The sequence below is a fragment of the Lactuca serriola genome, chromosome 5 (assembly GCF_051521515.1).
Source record: "Lactuca serriola cultivar US96UC23 chromosome 5, Lser_US96UC23_V15, whole genome shotgun sequence".
Classification (NCBI taxonomy): domain Eukaryota; kingdom Viridiplantae; phylum Streptophyta; class Magnoliopsida; order Asterales; family Asteraceae; genus Lactuca; species Lactuca serriola.
Genome location: NC_136412.1, coordinates 307,014,469 through 307,039,133, shown reverse-complemented (window position 1 = coordinate 307,039,133; position 24,665 = coordinate 307,014,469). Strand labels below are relative to the sequence as shown.

The window sequence follows — 24,665 nt, the reverse complement described above, 5'->3', positions numbered from 1 at the left end:
CTGCGAAATTGTGGTTTTTTTTGTATTTTTTTAGTTTGACTATGAAATGAATTGGTTTGACTACGAAATCATATTTTAGTTAAGTTTGTTAATTATAACAATGAATAAAGCCTTTATATTATAAAATATAGTTTGCAGATTTTTTTTAACAGTTACAACATGTTATTTAAAAAAACAACAAACGATCCTTGTAAACGAGGGACATTTAGTATGGTAGTCAAACCAATTCATTTCATAGTCAAACTAAAAAAATACAAAAAAAAAACCACAATTTCGCAGATAGAATGAGAGTAAATCGCAGATGGACCTATTCCATCTGCAAAATTACCCCTATATATACAGAAAAAATTAAAAGCACCTGCGAATGTACAAGCACCTAAAGCACAGTTGTGCTTTAGGTGCTTGTACATTCGCAGATGAGATGCTCATTTCGCAGATGGGGCATCTCCATCTGCGAAATCGTAGGCTAATTTTGTAATTTTGATTTTTTTTTTTTTTTGGCTATTTTTGTAATCCCATTAGTGTAAATGGCTATTTTTGTCATTTTCTCTTAAAATAACAATTTAATTATTTTCTCAAAACTGTTCAAAAATTGTAGTTTTAAACTTATAATGGTTTACATACAACAACATATTAAATCTAATAAATTAAATATAATATGTTAAAAGTTAAAGACATAACTTTATAAGTAGAAGTAAAGATATTATTTTAAAATTGAAATTTAGTATATTTATGATTACACTTTAGGTTTGATATTTATTTAACCTTATTAACCAACTTATAATCATCATTAGAGAAAACACTACAATTAATCACTTTTAACTATTTACAAAATATTCTTTGGGTTGTTTAAGTTAAACGAAATTTTATATTTAACTTGACCATGTAATGTTATATTCAAATTAATAATTTAAGTATCTTATACAAATTGTTCCAAAGTTGTATCTTTAAAATGATAATGGTTTACATCCAACAATATATTAAAACTAATAAATTAAGTATAATATGTTAAAAGTTAAAAAAAAATCACTTAATAAGTAAAAGTAAATATATTATTTTAATATTAAAATTTAGTTTGTATGTGATTACACTTTATGTTTGATATTTATTTAACCTTATTAACCAACTTAGAATTATTATTAGAAAGAAATTGAAAAGTCATGGGAGTTTCAAATGAATGTGGTGAAAGGAAAAATACATGAGAGTTTCAAATGAATGTGATGAAAGAAAAAGTGTTTCCTTTATAATATAGTATGATATGATATGATATGATATGATATGATATGATATGACTAGTCGAGTGTTTGCACGTTGCGCATAATAGGAAAAAATTATTTTATATTAAAATTAAATAAATCGGTATTATTAACAATTAAACCATAATTTCATAACAAATATAAAAAAATGATTTTTAATATTATCATTATGTTGAACTATATCATAAGAGATAAGGATGAAACTTGAAGTTGTTGTGTATATACAAAGTTATATGGTTAAAGAAAAAAAATTTAAAATTTTAAAAATAAATAAATCATTATTGTTATCTATTAAATAATAATTTCATATAAAATTAAAACGTTTATATTAAATATTATCATTATGTAGACCATACGATAATAGAGACATCTTTTTATCTATCTTGAATATTATCATTATGTACAACATATGATAATAAAGACATCTTTTTATCTTATATAGTAAATTAATTCTTTTTTGTATTGTAAATATTACTATAATTATGTAGAACATATGATAATAGCGACGTCTTTTATAAGGTTATAACTTAAAATTGTATTACATCCATGTTTGTAAAACTTGACTAAAACAACCAAATACTTGGTATGTAACTTAAACTCGGCCTCCAATGGAAGCAAATTTTCCTAACTCAGCCAAAAGACACTCGGATATTAATCAAACTCGATCCAAATCTAAAAAATCTAGTCCAAAGGTGTAGGCGGTGATGTTCGTTTGATTGTGTGAGTACTGAGCCCTGAGGAACATGATACTGACGAATGATTCGGGGATGGTCGTCTCCTCCCAAAGGTGGAGGCAGAGGCGAAGCCTACCAGTGGCGAGGGGTGAGACGACATCACGACGATGACTCGATGAGAGATCGAGGGTGACGGGAAATCGGGAATTGTGGATCTTGGGAGAAGTCGCCACTAATGTTGTGTGAAGTCAAGTGGAAGAAACTTCGAAACTCTAAAATTAGATAATGTATTATTTGTACATATTTTTATATTAACTATATATTAAATACAAATGGGCCCCTACGGGAGTATGTGATGGAAATATCCATTTCCGGCCCTGATCCCGAAAGCAAAACGGGGTTTAATCTCGCCCCTGTCCCACCCCTGCTCCCAACGTTTTTTTTTTTTTTTTTTTTTTTAAAATCTCATATGAAATAGTGGTCCTGCGAGAACGGGTCCACGGAAGTTTTGGACATCCCTAGAAAGACACGTAACAAATGCCATCCACCATAGCAACATGTTGATACACTTTAATTCATGCTTAGTAGTCTAACCGACATGAAATGACTTTTCTTTTTATGATCAAAGCCACAAACGACAAAATGATTTTAATTTACATCAACCTTACTGTCCATTAACTTGTAATAAAATCATGAATTTGCTATTATTACAGTTTAATTCATGTTCCATATTTAGTATTTTTACTACAGGCTTGGATGATTCATAATCTTTAAACTCAAATGCATCATTTCGAGACCCATTTAAAACACAACCAAAAATTCATCATTTTTAATCAAATTCATATTCAATCCCATTTTCATTCGTAATATAAGTCCCACTGATAGTTATAACATCATTCGAAGATTAACCCATGGGCTTATGAACAAAAGTAATTTACATTGATATACCGCTTTCATACAAAAGAGAAAAGAAAAAGTCTAAACTACAACTACCCCATCATTTTCAACTTCACCTTTTGTTCTTTAGGGTGAAGGTTGCCGGTCTCTAGTGAAGGGTCATAAAGATAGACGCATATATCATAAAGAAAAAACAAAATACATTAAAAACCAAAAGCAATAAATGAAATTGGTTAAATATGAAAATGTATGTAGTTTACTTTGGACATTACCATCATGACAAGAGACTATAAGAATAGAATACCCAATTAGTCGGTTACTATAATTCTTTTGTGTACAAATATTTTAGTTCACTGATATTTTTTTTGTACCGAATAAATTTTTTGAATTATTTTGAAACTTAATTGCATCTTAAATCATTTTACCAAAGTTATATAGATAATCAACATATCGTACGACCCAAGTCTTGGAAACTTGACACCATTAGAAACTTTATATTGTAACGCTCTTAAAGTTAAGTTGCCTTTGAATCATGTTTTGTTTGTGAATAAGGTGAATGTTTTTTTTTGTGAATGAGGTGAATCATAAAGATGTTGATGTTCATTTGGAAAGAGAGAAAATTTCTATGATGATTTCAAAATTGTTAAAATTGACCATGTTAATGTTTTTAAAATATCTCTAAATGGTTATGAACATATTATTTCTGTAGCAAAATACACAAGGTTGATCTCTTCCAATTAAGCGAGATTGTTCAAATATTGGTATATTTTATATATCAATTTTAACCTCAGAAAGTTGATTAAGATTGAGTGACGTTGTTTGAATATTGGTATATTTTATAAATCAATTTTGTTAGATATGCAAAGACTAAAAAAAGTGTGAGATAAACAAAGCTAAATGAAAGAAAGAAGGAGTTAAAGGACTAAAGGAGTTCAGTATTGAAAGGTTGAGGAACAATGTGTAGAAAAGGAAGCAAAGAAGGGTTAACAAGTATTTATGACTTATATATAATCAATATTCATCACAATGATAATCATGTTCATTTTCAAGAAATAAAATGAGAGAAAGAGACCTTTAATAACGTTTCTTTATGTATATTCATTGCCTTGGTGAATGAGCTGAAATCTGCAAGCTTCAATTCCCCGTTCATTTTCTATTGTATGTTCTCATCAATTTGTTTGACGATGAATGTTGAAGTTTCATTATCACATGCATGTCTTCGGTTTTAAAGTTTTTTTTAAAGAAGTCATTTAATATTAGCCTTTGAGAAATTTGTTGCATGTTTCGTTATCACATGTTTTTCATTAGCAAGCTTTGAGAGATTTAATGAATAATGTTAAGTTTGTAAAACTTAAATGTTTTTAAGTGTTTAAATATAATTGATTGCTTTAAATTGATGCACAGGTAGCCTACTCATAAAGAAGCCACCATGGCTAGTTTTTTGGTTAACACATTAAAGGAGGCAATAGATGACGTAGGAGAAAAATTGCAAGAAGTACAACCTATCAATGCACTCAAAGAGGCTGTAGTTGATGTAGAAGAAAAATTACAAGAAGTACAACCTATCAAAGCACTCGAAGACACTATAGCTGATGTAGGAGAAAAATTACAAGATGTACAACCTGTCAAAGCACTCGAAGACGCTATTGCTGATGTAGGTGAAAAAGTACAAGAAGTACAACCTATCAATTCACTCAAAGAAACTATAAGTGATGTAGGAGAAAAATTACAAGAAATACAACCTCTCAATGAACTCAAAGAGACTGTAGCTGATGTACAAGAAGACTTGCATGAAATACAACCTATCCATGGCCTCATAGACACCATATCTAATGTACGAGATGAATTACTTGAAGCAGAGCCTGTCAATGCCCTCATAGAGGCCATATCTGATGTACAAGACGAATTGCATAATATACAACCTCTAAATGCACTCAAAGAGACCATGAATAAGGTACGAGAAGGACTACAAGACGTACAATGTGTCGCTGATATCATAGAGGCTATAGTACCTCCTATCATGGGAGTCCTAGAGACTATAGTACCTCCTGTCCTTTCACTCGTGAAGAAAATCGTTGTTATGTGTGCTACAAACGACTGAAGAGGAATAAAGTTGTTTATATTTATGATTTAAAAGTGTTTAAGAAGGTAATGTGTATTGATAATTTAGGAACATGCAAAGTGCTTGTAATGTGAATACAAAAGTTGAGGAACGTGTTAATTATTGTAATGTTATTGAGATTGAAATATTGCTATGTCTAAATTTAAATGATTATAAACAATAAAAAGGGAAATGTTAATAAATATAAGATATATTTTTATGTATATAAATTTAATGAACTTGGATATAAATTCTTAATTTCTAGGAAATTACTTTACGAGTAATCATCTTTAATAAATGAAGGTTTTTTTTGCTATTTGTCACATTCTCATGCATTATGTCACATGTCATTTTGTCATCATTTTGAGATATTTATTTTTCACTTGTCATTTACTTCATTTATCATTATTGAATATATACCATTAAATTAGTTTCTATAAATTAAACATATCATAATAACTATACTATATTAATTTCAAATTTCAAACTTCAATTTCAATTTTAAATAAATTTACAATTGAAACCTTCGTATTTAAATTTTTGTTATAATTAACACATTTAATATACGGGTCTGATAATTAAACACATAATTTTAATTTATTTTTTTCATTTTTTTATAATTTATATTTATTTCAAATTTCAAATTCAAATAAAACTTTTTGTTTAATCATTTGTATTTAATATTTTGTTTTAATCAACCCGTATATTATACGGATATCACAACTAGTGTTTTAAATATTTCTTTGAACCATAAGTCATTTCAATATTGAAATTGGGAGATTAGATGATCACTAATATGTTTTGCTATCTGTTAAAAAATTCTTTTATCTTTTTAGATTGGATAAAATCCAGAAACATGACACCATTTAAATGTTTTTATTTTATTTTATTTTATCAAATTAGATTGGACAAAATCCTTAAAATCACTTTAATTTAAAATTAATTTTCCTAATTTAACAAGTGAATCTATTTTTTTTCTATTTTAATTGTTGAGAGTTTGTTTTTTTTCAAAAAAAAAAAAAAAAAAAAAAAAAAAAAAAAAAAAAAAACTTTGAATTCTATATAGACCCTAGACAGTATCAAATGAAAGATACAGCTAGCACGGTCTAAAATAGTGAATACAGTGTTAAAAACCCGTTACCTTAAGACCATGAATTATAAGGTAACCCCGAGATACTCGTAACCATACTGATAGACACTAGAGAACTAGACGCCCTGCAAGCGTCTGTGTAAGTGTGACATTTGTCACCCCTTGGCTTGGTAGGTCATGGACTGTAGCTAGCAGTCAGGGTGCGGGGTGTCAATCCCGTATAGATCTATGCACACAATGTCCTCTCTCCCTAAAAGAGACTCTGGTTACCAACTTGACAACGGAGAAGGCCGTGTACTGAGGATGTATCTCGTGTAGTGAGATCTGATGTAAAATATTGGACTAATGATAGAGACTCACAACTGAACTGACTAATGTAAACCTATATGTCTATGCTTGTATACATAATATATAACTAATGATCAAACGACCTTCGGGCGGACATCCGATCCCAGCAGACCACATCTCAACGAAGAAAAGGAAATAGGGCGAACAAGCCTTCCTAAGTCCTTTAACCATTACTTATATATATCTATACAAGCACAGGCATACATTTAACTAAGTAGAAGCATTTAACGAAGTTTAAGTGTTTAACGAAGTAGAAGTGTTTCCCAAAGTATAAGTGTTAACAAGTAGGAACTTATCGTGAAGTAGAAGCGTATCGTGAAGTATAAGCGTATCGTGAAGTATAAGCGTATCATGAAGTATAAGCGTATCGTGAAGTATAAGCGTAGCATGAAGTATAAGCGTATCGTGAAGTAGGAGCATTAACAAGTATAAGTGACGTAGAAGCGTTAACAAGTATAAGCGTATCACGAAGTGAAAGCATTATTAAGTAGGAGTTTAAACTAAGTAGAAGTGAAGCAATAGTATCTTAACCAAGTAGGAGTATAAAAATGTGGGAGAAAACTTTGATGAAAAACTTGGGAAGACCTTTATACTTGAGAAAAATTACGTCTTGGTATTCTTTTGTAAAATAAGTTTTAAATGAAACTTTGATAAAACATTTTAAGTACAGAAAACCTTTGTTTATAATGCTTCTGTAACGGAATTTGAAATAAAACATGCAGCGCGAAAAACAATTTGAGAAGAGCTTTGAACAAGTGAAAACATTTTAGGAAAACCATTTACAGTATCATTCTTGGTAAAACAGTTGACAGTGTAACAAATCCTTGTGCATGCGGTTTATCAATCACATATGATTGATATGATAACTGGCATGTTTAACTTGTATCCCCCCCCCCCCCCCATAAAACATGTAAAAACATTTATAAAGGTTCATCCAGGGGTATGAACTCACCTGTTGTAAGTGGATCGAACGAAGGTGCCAGTTGGGTGCTCGGTGTCAAGTAAAGACTTGAACACACTTAGTGACCTATTAACATATGATAACATATGTTTACATACAATTAGTACATATAATACCAATTAAACACGTATACGCATCCTAAAGTGCGGAAAACACTTTGGTTAGGTGCTTGAAGTGTCCCGGGTAACGTTTAAGGGTGTGTATGGCTTAGTGTCACACCCCCAAACCAAAGATGGAGGAAACGTACGGGGGTGGAGGACTTCATGTATAGTATCATAACAACGAGTATAATAGTGCTCAAAGTAAATACAACGAATTATATATATATATATATATATATATATATATATATATATATATATATATATATATATAATTGAAAGAGTTACATCAATGTATGAATTACATGTTCTAAATCAGTTACAATATGTAGTCAATAAGTATGAAATGTTTGACGCCTTAACGTCCCATCCTCAAAAGCACTTGGTTACCTGTTCAATGATTTCCTGAGAATACAAGTAGTTTTGAAAAAGTGTCAACATAAAGGTTGGTGAGTTCATAAGCTTTTGATGGTAAGAGTATGAAAATTCATCTTTGTAAAGCGAGGTATATTACCAAGAAAATCCAATATTTTCCTTATAAAAGTTATGTAGTCCTAAGTACCGGGACCGGAAATGAACAAGTATTTGTTATACTTAAAGATATAAAGTGGTTTTAAATTGGCGTAAAAACCCTTCTAAATTTGAGAAAAACACGTAATGAATGATGTGTAGTCTTAAATACCAAGACCGAAACTATACCATAATATCTGTAATTATTGATATAGAAAGTGATTTTAAATCGTCATAAAATCCCTTTTTGATTTATACAAAAAGAAATCCTGTAAACTTTATGTATTGTTAACTCCGTATGTGAGCGCTATAATCATACTATGACTAATGAACCTGCCACGACGTTTCGCAGGCGTCGCGAAACTGATATGACATTTGTCACCCGTAGACCTGCAGGTCCCACTGTAGCTAGCAGCAAGGTGTGGGGTGTCAAACCCAATATAGATCTATACACAACTATCATGATCTCCCTACAAGAGACTCTGATTATAACTACCAGGAATTCTAACCCGTACTCTAGGAGTACTGAGAAGGATAACTCACAATTTAAGTTAACAAGTTTACGTGTGGTGTGCGTGAGTGTAAAACCCTTTTTCTATGGGAATAAAACCTTCCGAAATGTACTTGTTGTGTTAATGGGAAACATAAACCATACCTATTATAGTTTATCCGAAACGTTTGAAATGGTGATGTACGCAAACTATATTCAATGTAGTTTATTCAATTGTTTTAGTAAAATGGATGTACTTTCATTTAAAACAAATGTGTTATCCTTTATATTTCAGGTGTATTTCAATATATCAAATCCATTTATTAATTGATGCATGTTCATAAAATAAGGCAAAATGTCATTTATTTGCAATAACACACATTCATATAAAGATATACACCTTGCTCAACATGTTACAAGGTGATAAGAAATTTTTAGCATTTTTCTGTTATTACTAGTTTCATTCATTATTATTAGAACATTTATAAAAACTTCTTAACAGGTCCAAATCAGAATCCGTAAATTCCGGGAGTTTGGAAAGTGAGTCTAGTTTATTCATAAATTTTTCCATGATTTTTAGTGACCTTTAACTTGTGTGAACAAGTCCATAATCACAGACTGGTCCGGATTGATGTTTGAAATGATAGACAGTTTTGTAAAAATCACCATAAATTGTAGAAACATCGTATGGAGATGTGCAAGTAGTCATTTTAAAGATAAAAACTTGAATTATATGTACCTAAAACAGTTTTAAAAACAAAAATGTTTAAGTTAACCAAAACAGTCCGTGAATGGATTCCAACTTTTCTGATGAAAGCTGTTAGAAAATTTTAGTTATGTTCTTGGTGTTTTAACTTGTATTCTCCCCCATAAAACTTAAGAAAACATGATAATAGAGGGGTATGAACTCACCTTGAGTGATTTCAGAAGAGGATTGGTGAATAATGGAAGTAAACAACTCAAGAACACTTGAAGATGCCTTGAAGATTTTCGAGAATCTAACATCAAAGTGATGAAGTTTGTGTAAGCAATCATTGGTTTGAGTAGAATGAAGAGCAATAATCACAAGGAGGGTGAATTATACTTACCAAGAATGTGAGAAAGCTTGATACTCAGCCTTGAATCTCGAATTTTGATGGAGAAAGTTTGAGAGAAAAGTGGAGATGGATCCTTGGTGAAATGAGAGCAAATGAGAGAAGTGAGGAGAGAGGATGGTTTGTTCCAGTTCTAAAAAGTGGGAAAGGGTGATAATTGAGTGGAAATGACATTGAAGTGACCTAGGTAAGGTGGGGAGGTGTGGCTGGTCATAGAGTGGGTATGGGGGTGGTTTCTTGTGTCATAAGGTAAAGCAAAGTCAACACTCCACTTTAATTATTCACCCACTAGATTTTATTATTTAAATAAGGATTTTCATGAAAATATGATTAAATTATGAATATCTAGGGTTTATTATGTTAAAATATGATTTTGGGTGAAAATCTCGCGTTAAAATAATTAAAAACGGGCTTAAAATGTTAAAAATATCGAAAATGGGTGAAAAGTGTCGAATTTCCGAAATCTGGCCAAAGTCTCGGCTTCTGATGTTTGGAACCGAGACTAGAGTGAAGACCGAGATGAGGAGGGGAGGGACCGAGAGTGCGAGGGAAGGGACCGAGAGTGCGAAGGAGGAGGAACCGAGAGGAGAGGCTCGGTCTCGCGAGTTTCGGCCCGAGAGGTCTCGCTTCCTAGTTTTGGCCCGAGAGGCTTCTGATTCGGCTGTTGAGTCTCGGCTGCTTAAGGTTTCGGTCCTAAGAGGACTTTCGGTCCCTAAGAGGACTTTCGGGCCCTTAAGCCTATTTTGCTCGATTTTACCCCGATTCAAGCCGTTTTTGATCCGGTTAAGGGTCGGAATGACCCGAATGACTCCAAAAAGTTACGGAAACTTTTGAGAGAGATTTGGGAGAGATTTCACATACTTGGAGAGATTTGGGAGAGACTTTACATTCTTAGAGAGATTTCTCATACAAAGAGATATTTGAGAGAGATTTCACATACTTGGAGAGATTTGGGAGAGATTTGACATTCTTGGAGAGATTTCTCATACAAAGAGATATTTGGGAGAGATTACACATACTAGGAGAGATTTGGGAGAGATTTGACATTCTTAGAGAGATTTCTCATACAAAGAGATATTTGAGAGAGATTACACATACTTGGAGAGATTTGGGAGAGATTTGACATTCTTGGAGAGATTTCTCATAAAGAGAAATAGAGTGAAAACGATTGAGAGAGGTTTCATTTGTGACCTTTTTGAGTACCCGGCTTCGCAATGCAAGGTCCGTAAACCCTGGTAAGCCTTGTTTAAGGATCTTTCACACTCCTGATGAGTATGCAACATTGTGAAAGATCCTTAAACAAGGCTTACCAGGGTTTACGGACCTTGCATTGCGAAGCCGGGTACTCAAAAAGGTCACAAATGAAAACTTTGATGAAAAACTTGGGAAAACCTTTATACTTGAGAAAAATTATGTCTTTGTATTCTTTTGTAAAATAAGTTTTAAATGAAACTTTGATAAAACATTTTAAGTACAACAAACCTTTGTTTATAATGCTGTTGTAACGGAATTTGAAATAAAACATTCAGCGCGAGAAACAATTTGAGAAGAGCTTTGAACAAGTGAAAACATTTTAGGAAAACCATTTACAGTATCATTCTTGGTAAAACAGTTGACAGTGTAACAAATCCTTGTGCATGCGGCTTATCAATCACATATGATTGATATGATAACTGGCATGTTTAACTTGTATTCCCCCCCCCCCCATAAAACATGTAAAAACATTTATAAAGGTTCATTTAGGGGTATGAACTCACCTGTTGTAAGTGGATCGAACGAAGGTGTCGGTTGGGTGCTCGGTGTCAAGTAAAGACTTGAACCCACTTAGTGACCTATTAACATATGATAACATATGTTTACATACAATTAGTACATATAATACCAATTAAACACGTATATGCATCCTAAAGTGCGGAAAACACTTTGGTTAAGTGCTTGGAGTGTCTCGGGTAACGTTTAAGGGTGTGTATGGCTTAGATAGGGAGTTTACTCTTCAAGAGTAAACTCTTTATAGAGTTCACGGACCTGGGACTAATTCCCCCATGAGTTTACGGCCGTAAACTCATGGTGAGGGTGTTCTAGGATGCCAAAGTGTCTTATATCCCTTGTAGAATTATGCTAAGTCCAAATATAAGGCACTTGTGTGGATTTAGGGCAACAAAGGGACCATTTGAGGAGTTTACGGCCCTAAACAAGGAGTTTACGGCCGTAAGCTCCTATGTGTATATACTTTTTGTGTTTTAAGGGCCTAAATGATAAAGAATAAAATCCTATGCATTTTTCCAAGTCAAATGGGGAGTTTAGGGCATCACTTGGGCACCTTTTAGGAGTTTACGGCCCATGGACCTTTCCTAGGGGGGTTTACGGTCGTAAACTCCTATTTCCTTGGATTTATTGAAGTTTAAAGCATTTACACTAATGGGATTGCTTCTAGACATTTTTCCAAGGCCACAAGAGGTGTTTGTGGGCATTTCTAACACCTAAACTTGAGTTTACTCCCCATGAAAAGGAGTTTACGGCCCAAGCATGTTCTTGGGCAGTAAACTCAATTTTACTCCCCAAAATGTTAGTTCAAGGTGTTCTAAGTCCGATTCCATAAGCCATTTAGCCATATCTAAGCCTTAGGGGTAGTTTAGAGGGGTTTGGGGGCATAAAAACCCCATTTAATGGTGTTCACGGTCCAAGAGTGATCTTGGGCCATAAACACATGATCTAACCCCTATTTGATGTCTTAAACTCGAATTTGCATGCTAGGTAAGCTATACAACAAGTTAGGGTAGATTGCTTACTCGTTCGGGGCTCGAAACGGACGATTTTTGGCTCGAAAAAATAAGTTGTAGAGAGAGAGTGGAAAAGGTGGAAATGAAGTCCACTCCCCCTTATATAGGGGCTTGAGTTGAGGCTCATTGGGAATCTACCCGATACTGCCGTTAAACGGGGCTTTTGGTCGCACCCGATTTAGTGGTCGTATTTTGACTTGGTTGAAACTAAAAATTTTTAAGGGCATTTTGTGGGTGTTTCTAATTTTATTTCAACCCTTACCAAGTCATTATAAAAGTCCCAAATCAATTAACCTCTTCCAAAAGGTTAACGGACAAATAAATAAAGTGAGACTTGTTAACGGAAGGAGGTTAAAAATGACGAAATAAATTTCGGGTTGTCACATCATCCCCCCGTTAGAGGGAATTTCGTCCCGAAATTCAGGTTTAGGCTAGGAAGTAGGTATGAATGACCGAGTAGAGGCAGGAGGGTACTTCCTATTCGGTTTGTCCTCGCACTCTCAAGTGAACTCTGGCATGTGTTTGTCATTCCAACAAACATTCACCTACGGGATGCGGATTCCGTCTCGTACAGTTAGCGATTTCCTACAGGTATGTCTACGAAGTTAGGGTTCTCAATGGTTTCTATCAAGATGAGTGGGATACAAAGTGTGACGTCGGGCAAGCACTTGTCAAGTCTAAGTAGTGGGTCGATCTGGGGTGAAGCTTGTGGAATATCCGAAGTAGTAGCGGTTTGACGAGGGTTGGACCAATCTCCGTAAAGGGTCTCGGATGGTCCAAAGCTCTTGGAAGGGTAGAGCTTTTCAATACTTAGAACATAGTATACTTCTATGGCAAGATCATCACTCGCGTGATCGCCATTCCGAAGTTCCTAACGTTCTCTCTCATACTGGAAGTGTAGTCCTTCAGGTTGGTTCCTAGGAAGCTCGGGTTGTCCTTGGTTTTGCGTTTCCTGTCAATTGGCTTTTAGAGACTTTCTAGATCATCGGATGGATTGCATGTCTACGGGTACTTGTTTGCTGCAGAGTGGCTATCTCAATCTTGTGCAAAATGGTCCTGCACTAACGAATCTTGAGATATTCCTAACGGAAACCCTCAGGGTCGGGGAGATAGGGTTCCACCAGATGAGTGTTGGACTATCTCAGGAGGTGGTACTACTATTTCTGCGCGAGATAGTATTCGTGGAACACCTGATAGTCCAATGAATCTTGTAAGACATGCTCTAATTTCCAAGGCGTTAGTTTATTCTAGTGCGGAAAGCGCGTGCTCCTGTATAACCCTTCGACTAACACCTAGACCGGTGTCAACCTATTCTCTCACTTTATTCTAGTATTCTTGGCTGCGGAGGTTATCCTGTGGTTCTCGGTATTCTAGTGTTCACTTCGGAGAATGTAGTCTATCGTCTACAAGGCGAAGGTGACTTCCTCCATGTGATGGGGCGGAGGATCCTAGGCACTACTCGTCTGTAACGGGGTGGACGAAGTGCCTGAGTAGTGCGAACATCTTTGGAAACTACTCTTCTGAAGGTTCTGATTTTTCCCGGTCTAGGTCAAATTTTGTGAGTATAGGGTTCCGTCACTCGGAACTTTAATCTCCTCATCCATTCTTCTAAGAGTTTAACTCATCGCAGCTTTCGAATTTCCGGGATATCCGCTGTGATGCTTAAATCGGGGAATTAAGCGTGAATGGATGGTCGTAGTCAATGTCCTTGACTCTTACGACTCAGATTTCTTTACCAACCGAGGGTGTTAGCCACTAAGTTGGCTTAACCGGGATGACAACAATTTCAGATTTGTGGTCATTATAGTAGCTCAATCCGTAGGGGATCTCTTGACTCTAGCTCCCATTCCATGGGATAGGGTGAAGGGTCTTTCTGAGGAATCTACGAGGTATGCTTTGTGTGGTTCTCGTCTTCTGGAATATCTACAGTGTCTTTCGCTTCGGTTTTTATCTGTCTAAGAAGGGTTGGTTAACAACGCGCGGTACCTTTCTTTAGGGTACTTCGGAAGGTTCGAGGTAAGGGGGACGGCTGACGGATCGCATTACGTATTATTAGTATTATTATTTTCAGGTTCGGAAGAACCTTTATTTGCCGAAATGACCACGGAGAAAGTTCTTTTTACACAGCACTAAGGATTTACACATGGTTGCACGAATTCGAACCATAATTTAATAGAGGCGTCGAAGTTGGCACACTTCGACTTGATACAGTAGGAGGGTCGATAGAGTCATGTGCCGAACGAGCACACAAGTTCTAGGCGTCTCGGGTTTCGTCCCGTGTATCACTGTCGTGGATACTTGGACCGATAGAGTCGACGCGGAACTATAGAGGGTCCTGAATGTTTCTGAGTAGAGTACCTTTTCATGAATGGATTCTCACGAGGCATTTCTATAATCGCCTAACATATACTAGTCATGTATAATTAAGGTGGGGAGGACTGTTGACTGAGCGACTCCGCCTTAAATCCACAACCAAACGAGGAACAGGAAATGAGGCGACATTCACTCACTCTAGGTCTATCCATCTCAATTATACATGGTCGTAACGTATATACTCAGCCATTATAGTTTTACCTCATGAAATTTTTAAATTTTATAACTGTGCTGCGACTTTCGCCTTAATGGGGGAAATAATTACATTTAAAATTAGCCTTTTAATGTTTTCGTTAGTTATCTGAGATTAAGAGGCGTACCAAAATCTATCGAGTTCCTTGATGCTTCTTTCTAAGCATTAGAGTCAGACTCCTCCTAAGTCTTTGTTGTTTCCTTCGGTTGGACAGTCCTTCTTGAAGTGTCCAATCTCACCACATAGACGGCAAACTGGATTGGCCGCCACATTGGTGGTTGATGTAATAAACTCAACCGGGGTTCTGCAGACGCGAGCAATATGCCCCTTCATGTTGCACCTAGCACAATGGAGTTCCCGGCATATACCATGATGATGGTAGCTACACTTCCTGCAGTGGGGAAGGTTTCCTAGGTATGGTCTTCTTGAAGTCAGAGTGGAAGGGTTGGCAGTGGTATTGACTGTCTCAGCTTGTTTCCCTTCGGAAGGTCCTTGAGCCGACGTACTTCCCTTCTCGATCTTGATCTTTCTCTTCAGTGGATTTGGTTGAGGTTCTTGAGTGGCTGGGTACACAGAGGTTGGTGGCTGCTGTCTACTACTAGGATCGGAATTTCCGATAGGGCTCTTGCTAATATTGGCGTTGTTAGCATTCAGCTGAGCCATGACAGCTGCAACGGCTGCTGAGACTGCAACATGGAAGGTAGCTTCATCGAATAGGAGAGTCGGTTTCTTGCCAGTGGATGGGTTACGTTTCTTCGGAGGCATGGTTTTCCTCTACAGAAAAGAACGCAAGCTGATGAGAGACGATGGTTAACCCTGGACATATCTGTCCTTACTATATTAGGCATAAATTTTTCCCGTGCCTCGGATGTTGGTTGTCTGAGTGTCAACCTACATCCCTATGATGTAGTCCTGGTATTCAAGGTAGGAGTATGAGTATCGGAAAAAGGCCATAAGATGGGAGTTGTTCCTACTAAGTTACCTTTATACTGGGAAAGGTTTCACTCTCCGGCCTGGAAAGATTTGAGAACAGTTCGGAACGAAAACCGAGGAAATAGAGGTTCATGAAGGCTTATGGCTAAACACACTCAATAGAGGTGTGGGGATCCGCTCTAATCGCGTTACTGGCAACGGGAAATGGCGATTTACCTAACACATAGTGTGAGTAGTGTAACCACTAACTCGCTAAATTGTATTATTTTATGGGTGTATTAGTGTGACGAATACAAGGAAAAGACACTTCTCGGGTTCCATGTACTGGTTCCCTTTGTCTACCTCGTATCCCTGACTGGGACCGGCTTTGGTTTCCCTCGGGTAGTTACCTAGGGTCCTCTTCTCTTATAGACATATTGAATTTTCTACTTCGCCTTACTTCTGAATCCAACTCTGGGTGTCATCACTTCATGATGGATGACTGGAAATCTCGGAAGTTTAGGCGAATTTCTCACCGGTGTCCCTAAAAAGATATAGGCACTTGGTGATTTCAATAGTCTCGACCTAGTTCATTTATTTCCGAACTAGAAATCTTCTCAATGAACCTCTTCTGGGTCTGAATCAACTCTTCTGCCGAGTACTGAAGTGGATAGGGTTTTCTACAGGGTTCGTGCGAGAATGGAAATGTCTAAAGAATCATAAGAGATTATTAACATTTCACTGGGTGATCCATATCGAGTCCTGCTACGATTACACAGGGTATACAAATCATACATAGCTTAGATCCGATAGACCTTCGAATATGTGATACTACTCTATATCCACATCCCAACGAGGAAAAGGAAGTAGAGAAAAACCACACATTCTTAGCCTATGGGATCCTTATTATATATAACCTTGGGAGTATACTCTCTGTAATTGTAGGTATATCAATAAGTATCTTTTTAGTTCTTCACACAAGGTTGTCTGTGGATCCTAAAATACCCCTATGGTATTTTAACTTCTTGTTTGTTTCTTATCTTCTGAATTCGATTCTGGGATTAATGTGAGTCTTTTAGTATTCCAAAATACTCCCCTGGTATTTTAAACTTTATGTTTGGCTCTAGCATTCCTAGTTGGTAAGTTTCAGACCTGTTGCAACACCACTATCACTCCCAAGCACACGTTCATCGCATCTCGAATAAATGTAGCTGATCAGGTTACATTTATTTCAGCTTACGATTACATAACTGCCCAGGTTTGACGGTAATGCTCAACATCCGAAGACTTTTATTCTTGTTCTTCTTGTGATACTTGTGTTCGAGTGTTTAGATTCTGGATATTCTTATACTTTGGTAAAATATGGTTATATTTTAAAGTATAATTCTTGGTCAAAGTGTTTTATCCCTATGTATTTATAGGTTGTATATCTTTTATGAATTGATATACTTAGCTCACTATAAACAATGCACTGATACCAATCTGTCACACCCCAAAACCGGAATGGCGGAAACGTTCTGGAGTGGATGACGTCATGTCAAGTATCACAACATATGCAGTATAGTAATCAAAGTACAACAACCATTGCATTAATAGTAATAGTTTTACATGGTTTACATTACATAGAACGTCAAAGTAATACAAGTAATAGTATAAGTGCAGCTTGGTACTAAACAGTCTTCATCAAAAGCTCCGGGGATGTACCTATCTATTTCTGACCTGAGAATGCAAGTTTTTTGAAAGCGAGTATCAGCATTTTTACAAATGCTGGTGAGTTCATAAGTATTTAGTATCATTCTATCCAAATAACTTTATATAAGTAGTAGTAGTTTAGAATCAAGGGTTCATTAGAGTCCTATCCAGAAAATCCTATATTTTCTTAAATAAAGTAGTCTTCTACCAAGACTCGTCAGAGTTATGTTGTAAAAAGTAGTTTTCCCTTAAACACTATCATTATCAAAATACGAGATTTCATTTTAAAGAAAGTAGGAGAATATCAGGGAAAATAACATATGCCTAAGCAGTGAAGACTGTTGACTAAGGCAAAAGGATTCATAGACTCCAGGAGAGTATCGAATGAACCACACGCTTGGCTCAGTCTAACAAAAGGAGACACAGATCCCAGACTGTATCAAACGAAAGATACAGCTAGCAAGGTCTAAAACAGTGAATACATACCCTAGACATTATCAAATGAAAGATACAGCTAGCACGGTCTAAAACAGTGAATACAGACCGTAGACGGTATCAAATGAAAGATACAGCTAGCACGGTCTAAAACAGTGTATACAGACCCTAGACAGTATCAAACGAAAGATACAGCTAGCACTGTCTAAAACAGTGAATACAGACCCTAGACAGTATCAAATGAAAGATACAGCTAGCACGGTCTAAAACAGTGAATACAGTGTTAAAAACCCCTTACCTTAAGACCGTGAATTATAAGGTAACCCCGAGATACTCGTAACCATACTGATAGACACTAGAGAACTAGACGCCCTGCAAGCGTCTGTGTAAGTTTGACATTTGTCACCCCTTGGCTTGGTAGGTCGTGGACTGTAGCTAGCAGTCAGGGGCGGGGGTGTCAATCCCGTATAGATCTATACACACAATGTCCGCTCTCCCTACAAGAGACTCTAGTTACCAACTTGACAACGGAGAAGGCCGTGTACTGAGGATGTATCTCGTGTAGTGAGATCTGATGTAAAATATTGGACTAATGATAGAGACTCACAACTGAACTGACTAATGTAAACCTATATGTCTATGCTTGTATACATAATATATAACTAATGATCAAACGACCTTCGGGCGGACATCCGATCCCAGCAGACCACATCTCAACGAAGAAAAGGAAATAGGGCGAACAAGCCTTCCTAAGTCCTTTAACCATTACTTATATATATCTATACAAGCACAGGCATACATTTAACTAAGTAGAAGCATTTAACGAAGTTTAAGTGTTTAACGAAGTAGAAGTGTTTCCCAAAGTATAAGTGTTAACAAGTAGGAACTTATCGTGAAGTAGAAGCGTATCGTGAGGTATAAGCGTGTCGTGAAGTATAAGCGTATCGTGAAGTATAAGCGTATCGTGAAGTATAAGCGTATCGTGAAGTATAAGCGTATTGTGAAGTAGGAGCATTAACAAGTATAAGTGACGTAGAAGCGTTAACAAGTATAAGCGTATCACGAAGTGAAAGCGTTATCAAGTAGGAGTTTAAACTAAGTAGAAGTGAAGCAGTAGTATCTTAACCAAGTAGGAGTATAAAAACATGGGAGAAAACTTTGATGAAAAACTTGGGAAAACCTTTATACTTGAGAAAAATTATGTCTTTGTATTCTTTTGTAAAATAAGTTTTAAATGAAACTTTGATAAAACATTTTAAGTACAGCAAACCTTTGTTTATAATGCTGTTGTAACGGAATTTGAAATAAAACATTCAGCGCGAGAAACAATTTGAGAAGAGCTTTGAACAAGTGAAAACATTTTAGGAAAACCATTTACAGTATCATTCTTGGTAAAACAGTTGACAGTGTAACAAATCCTTGTGCATGCGGCTTATCAATCACATATGATTGATATGATAACTGGCATGTTTAACTTGTATTCCCCCCCCCCCCCATAAAACATGTAAAAACATTTATAAAGGTTCATTTAGGGGTATGAACTCACCTGTTGTAAGTGGATCGAACGAAGGTGTCGGTTGGGTGCTCGGTGTCAAGTAAAGACTTGAACCCACTTAGTGACCTATTAACATATGATAACATATGTTTACATACAATTAGTACATATAATACCAATTAAACACGTATATGCATCCTAAAGTGCGGAAAACACTTTGGTTAAGTGCTTGGAGTGTCCCGGGTAACGTTTAAGGGTGTGTATGGCTTAGATAGGGAGTTTACTCTTCAAGAGTAAACTCTTTATAGAGTTCACGGACCTGGGACTAATTCCCCCATGAGTTTACGGCCGTAAACTCATGGTGAGGGTGTTCTAGGATGCCAAAGTGTCTTATATCCCTTGTAGAATTATGCTAAGTCCAAATATAAGGCACTTGTGTGGATTTAGGGCAACAAAGGGACCATTTGAGGAGTTTACGGCCCTAAACAAGGAGTTTACGGCCGTAAGCTCCTATGTGTATATACTTTTTGTGTTTTAAGGGCCTAAATGATAAAGAATAAAATCCTATGCATTTTTCCAAGTCAAATGGGGAGTTTAGGGCATCACTTGGGCACCTTTTAGGAGTTTACGGCCCATGGACCTTTCCTAGGGGGGTTTACGGTCGTAAACTCCTATTTCCTTGGATTTATTGAAGTTTAAAGCATTTACACTAATGGGATTGCTTCTAGACATTTTTCCAAGGCCACAAGAGGTGTTTGTGGGCATTTCTAACACCTAAACTTGAGTTTACTCCCCATGAAAAGGAGTTTACGGCCCAAGCATGTTCTTGGGCAGTAAACTCAATTTTACTCCCCAAAATGTTAGTTCAAGGTGTTCTAAGTCCGATTCCATAAGCCATTTAGCCATATCTAAGCCTTAGGGGAAGTTTAGAGGGGTTTGGGGGCATAAAAACCCCATTTAATGGTGTTCACGGTCCAAGAGTGATCTTGGGCCATAAACACATGATCTAACCCCTATTTGATGTCTTAAACTTGAATTTGCATGCTAGGTAAGCTATACAACAAGTTAGGGTAGATTGCTTACTCGTTTGGGGCTCGAAACGGATGATTTTTGGCTCGAAAAAATAAGTTGTGGAGAGAGAGTGGAAAAGGTGGAAATGAAGTCCACTCCCCCTTATATAGGGGCTTGAGTTGAGGCTCATTGGGAATCTACCCGATACTGCCGTTAAACGGGGCTTTTGGTCGCACCCGATTTACTGGTCGTATTTTGACTTGGTTGAAACTAAAATTTTTTAAGGGCATTTTGTGGGTGTTTCTAATTTTATTTCAACCCTTACCAAGTCATTATAAAAGTCCCAAATTAATTAACCTCTTCCAAAAGGTTAACGAACAAATAAATAAAGTGAGGCTTATTAACGGAAGGAGGTTAAAAATGACGGAATAAATTTCGGGTTGTCACAGCTGCTCCGGAAATCCTCCGGCTAAAATTCCCACAAAACACTTAGTCAGAAACTGACATCTACTCTTAGGGTAAAATTACCATTTTACCCCTGACCAAGTCAAAGTCAAAGTCGACTTCTAGTTGACCTGACTCGCCGAGTTAGCTAGCCAACTCGCCGAGTCCCTATCTTTCCATTAGACCTCATACCCGTCTCTACTCGTCGAGTTAGGCGATGACTCGACGAGTTTTCCTTCTAAATGAACATCGACTGAATCTTCATCCGACTCGCCGAGTTGTATGAACAACTCTTCGAGTTCATCATCAACTGATACACAGGTCCTGTCCTTGACTCGCCGAGTTGTATGAATAACTCGTCGAGTTCATCTTCATCCTTAAGAAGATTGCCTTGGACTCGCCGAGTCTGTTCATGCACTCGCCGAGTCCCATGAATTTCCAAAACAATGGCTTAGTCCCGAACGTTGGGTCACCCCTTGGGACCCCTTTAAAACCTTTCCACACTCAACTGGGTCCTTATGACCCTCAACTGATATGGGACATAACCTTGGACTCGCCGAGTCCAAGAACAGACTCGCCGAGTCAATCACAACCACTTACTGAATCTTCGATTTCTGATGTACAACCCTTGATCAAAATGTAGATCTAAGCTTCTACAATCGATCTAGCACGTAAAGTTACAACCTTTACGTGCTTGCATGGGACTTTAAGCTCAAAAGGTCCTAAAACAAGCTCACACAATGCATGGGGCCTTCCTTGAGTGCAAAAGCCACTTTTTTCTGCCTTGTAACCCCTCAAAGGACCTAGATCCGAAACATCAACCTCAAACCATGCTTGCAATCATGGTTGGTGACCAAAATGGCTTAGAAAAGCCCTAAAACTCCACAAAATGGGATCTATCAAAAGAGCAAGCAAGGTATAGATTTTATACCTTCTGAAGTCAGCCCTAAAACTCCTCTTGATCCTTCAAGCTTTTCCTTCCTTCTTTGGATTGCAAAAGCACTAAAATCACTCCAAAAGCCTTAGATTGCTTCAATAAACGCTAGGGTTTTCTATGGGGGGTCTTCTGGGAGCAAATAGGACTAAGGAGACCGAGTTAAGGTGTTTAAATAGGGTGCAAACCCTCGGATTAGGGTTTTTGCCCAAACAATGTCTACTTGCCGAGTCCGGGACTCGACTCGCCGAGTCCACAACTTAAACTCCGCGCCTCATCCCACTTCTACTCGCCGAGTTGGTCCTTCAACTCGCCGAGTCCAAGACCAGATGCAAAATATTAAAAGATTTAATAAAAAGAACACGTACCAAGAAACAGGTGCAACATTTTTTTTTTCTTTCATATCTGATATCAAAGCTATTATTTTATCAAACATTAAATAGTTTTAACATCTTTAACCATTTTCAATTTATATTTTTTTTATTTCAAATATTAGTTATCCTTATTACTTCAATTTTTTTTAATTGTCATATATATATATATATATATATATATATATATATATATATATATATATATAGAGAGAGAGAGAGAGAGAGAGAGAGATATTCATCTTTGGAGTATAAACAAATGTATTATCGTGTTTTTCATAACTACATAAGTACATTAGACAAAATTAATAATTTTAAAATAAATATACAAAAAATAACTTATTAAAAAAAGTTAAGTTTTTATAAAACATAAAAATACATCCTAATATTATATATAAGTGTCTTTATAACAAAATTAAAATATGATTATCTACGATTAAATTAAGAGAAAAGATAAACATTTTTGTTGCATCATCGTTGTTGGACCTCCTTCTATAAAGCTTGAAAAAAAATTAGTTATAAAAGTTATCAGCTTCTAACTATTTTTTTCGGACATGTACAATATCTCAACTTTATTTTGTATAAATAAATAATAAAATTTATTTTGCAGAGTTACGGAATCAACTTTATTTTGTATAATATCTCATCTTTATTATAGGGATTGTCGTATAATATCTGAATTTTAAAATTTTCTTTTAGTTTTATTGATGTTAACGTTACCAATATTGTTGTACCAAACCTAACGGACAATGAAAGTTTGTTTATATTTGCTTGTTTAACTTTAAATGAAAAAACAAACAAACACAAAACAATTAAACGATAACAAATGAAAATTGTAATTTTTATTTATTGTAAATGTCTAGTAAAAACTAATTGTAACCGTGTTTTATAATATATTTTTGTTTGACGTAAGTAATTATAAAAGATAAAATATTAGGCCCGGTCGATATGACTAATATCATAATTTTTATTAATTGCCTACATAGCAACTAGTCAGTTAGATACAGCTAAGATGATCACCTATCGTCTAAGGATTAATCAAAGATCAATATGAGCTTCATCAAACAAATAAAAGAAAGACAAAATCTATTAATACGAGATTAAGCAAACATAAAAAAAAAAAAAGATTTAATTGTCTCTGCAAAGAAAAAAAAAGTTTGACAACCCTATCATTATCAATAGTTATATATAAATATTATATTTTCTAATATTTTTTTATTTGATTTGACAATTAGTAGTTTTGACATATATTTTTCAAATGCATATAAAATTTTCTGCAAAAAAACATTTTGATGTATTGATTCTTATAATAATGTATAGTCCAAAGTGTTGGAAGAGTTTATACAAATTTAATCATAATTACAATAAAAATAATAATAATAATAATTTATCGTTATTATTACTTTTGATTATTGTTATTATGAATATATATATACACATTTTTAATTGTGCTTTTAACTATAAAATTAAGTATTATAAGTTTAAAAGTATTTATTTATTTAGAAAATGTATTTATACATTTTAAAAATATTAAAAATAAATTTCTATATTTGAAAGTATTTAAACATTAAAAAGTAAAAACATACTTAAACATTAAAAGCATATTTAAACATCAACATCGTATTTATAAATAAATATTATACGCATATAAAAATGAAATAAATAAATATTTATGCATAGTAACATACATGTATAGATACCAACAAACATATCTTTTTATAATATAAATCATATCAATAGCTATTTTTGTATCGAATATTTATTATAATCTTCCAATGTTCATATAATTTAGCTCTTAACTTGATTTACTTACAATTTTTTAGAAATTTTATCATTATCTTTATCTACCAAAAATTTCATATATATATATATATATATATATATATATATATATATATATATATATATATATATATATATATATATATATATATAGGTTCAGGTTCATTTGAGACTATTTTAATTTTTTGAGGCCGTGAGACCAAATCTAAAAATAATTTTAAAATGCAAAATAAATGGAAAAATCCAAAAATTCTTTTTTTAAATATTATTTTCGGAACTTGAATTAACTAAAAAAAATTAAAAAAATAAAAAATAAATAAATAAATAAAATCTCATTTTTTTTGAAAAATACGTGAAATATTCTTATAGAATATTACACTGACATATTCTAAAAAAATAATTTTAAAATGCAAAATAAATAGAAAAATCTAAAAATTCTTTTTTTAAATATTATTTTTGGAACTTGAACTAACTAAAAAAATTAAAAAAAAATCCATTTTTTTTGAAAAATACGTGAAATATTCTAATACAATATTACACTGTACATATTTTAAAAAATAATTTTAAAATGCAAAATAAATAGAAAAATCCAAAAATTCTTTTTTTAAATATTATTTTCGGAACTTGAATTAACTAAAAAATATTTAAAAAAATAAAAAAACAAAAAAATGCGTCTTACGGTCTCACAAAATTAGGTCGTCTCACATTAACCTAAGTCTCT

The 24,665-nt window shown here is 34.8% G+C and overlaps 1 protein-coding gene across 1 annotated transcript; it reads left to right on the top strand.

Annotated features, from left to right (window-relative positions):
* The first annotated feature begins 3,875 nt into the window (after positions 1 to 3,875).
* Positions 3,876 to 5,074, top strand: LOC145051778 (uncharacterized). Its single transcript, XM_078999597.1, has 2 exons — positions 3,876 to 3,985; positions 4,232 to 5,074. Exon 2 carries the CDS (start codon positions 4,257 to 4,259, stop codon positions 4,926 to 4,928), a length of 672 nt encoding a protein of 223 aa, XP_078855723.1. The 5' UTR covers positions 3,876 to 3,985; positions 4,232 to 4,256; the 3' UTR covers positions 4,929 to 5,074.
* The last annotated feature ends 19,591 nt before the right edge of the window (positions 5,075 to 24,665 follow it).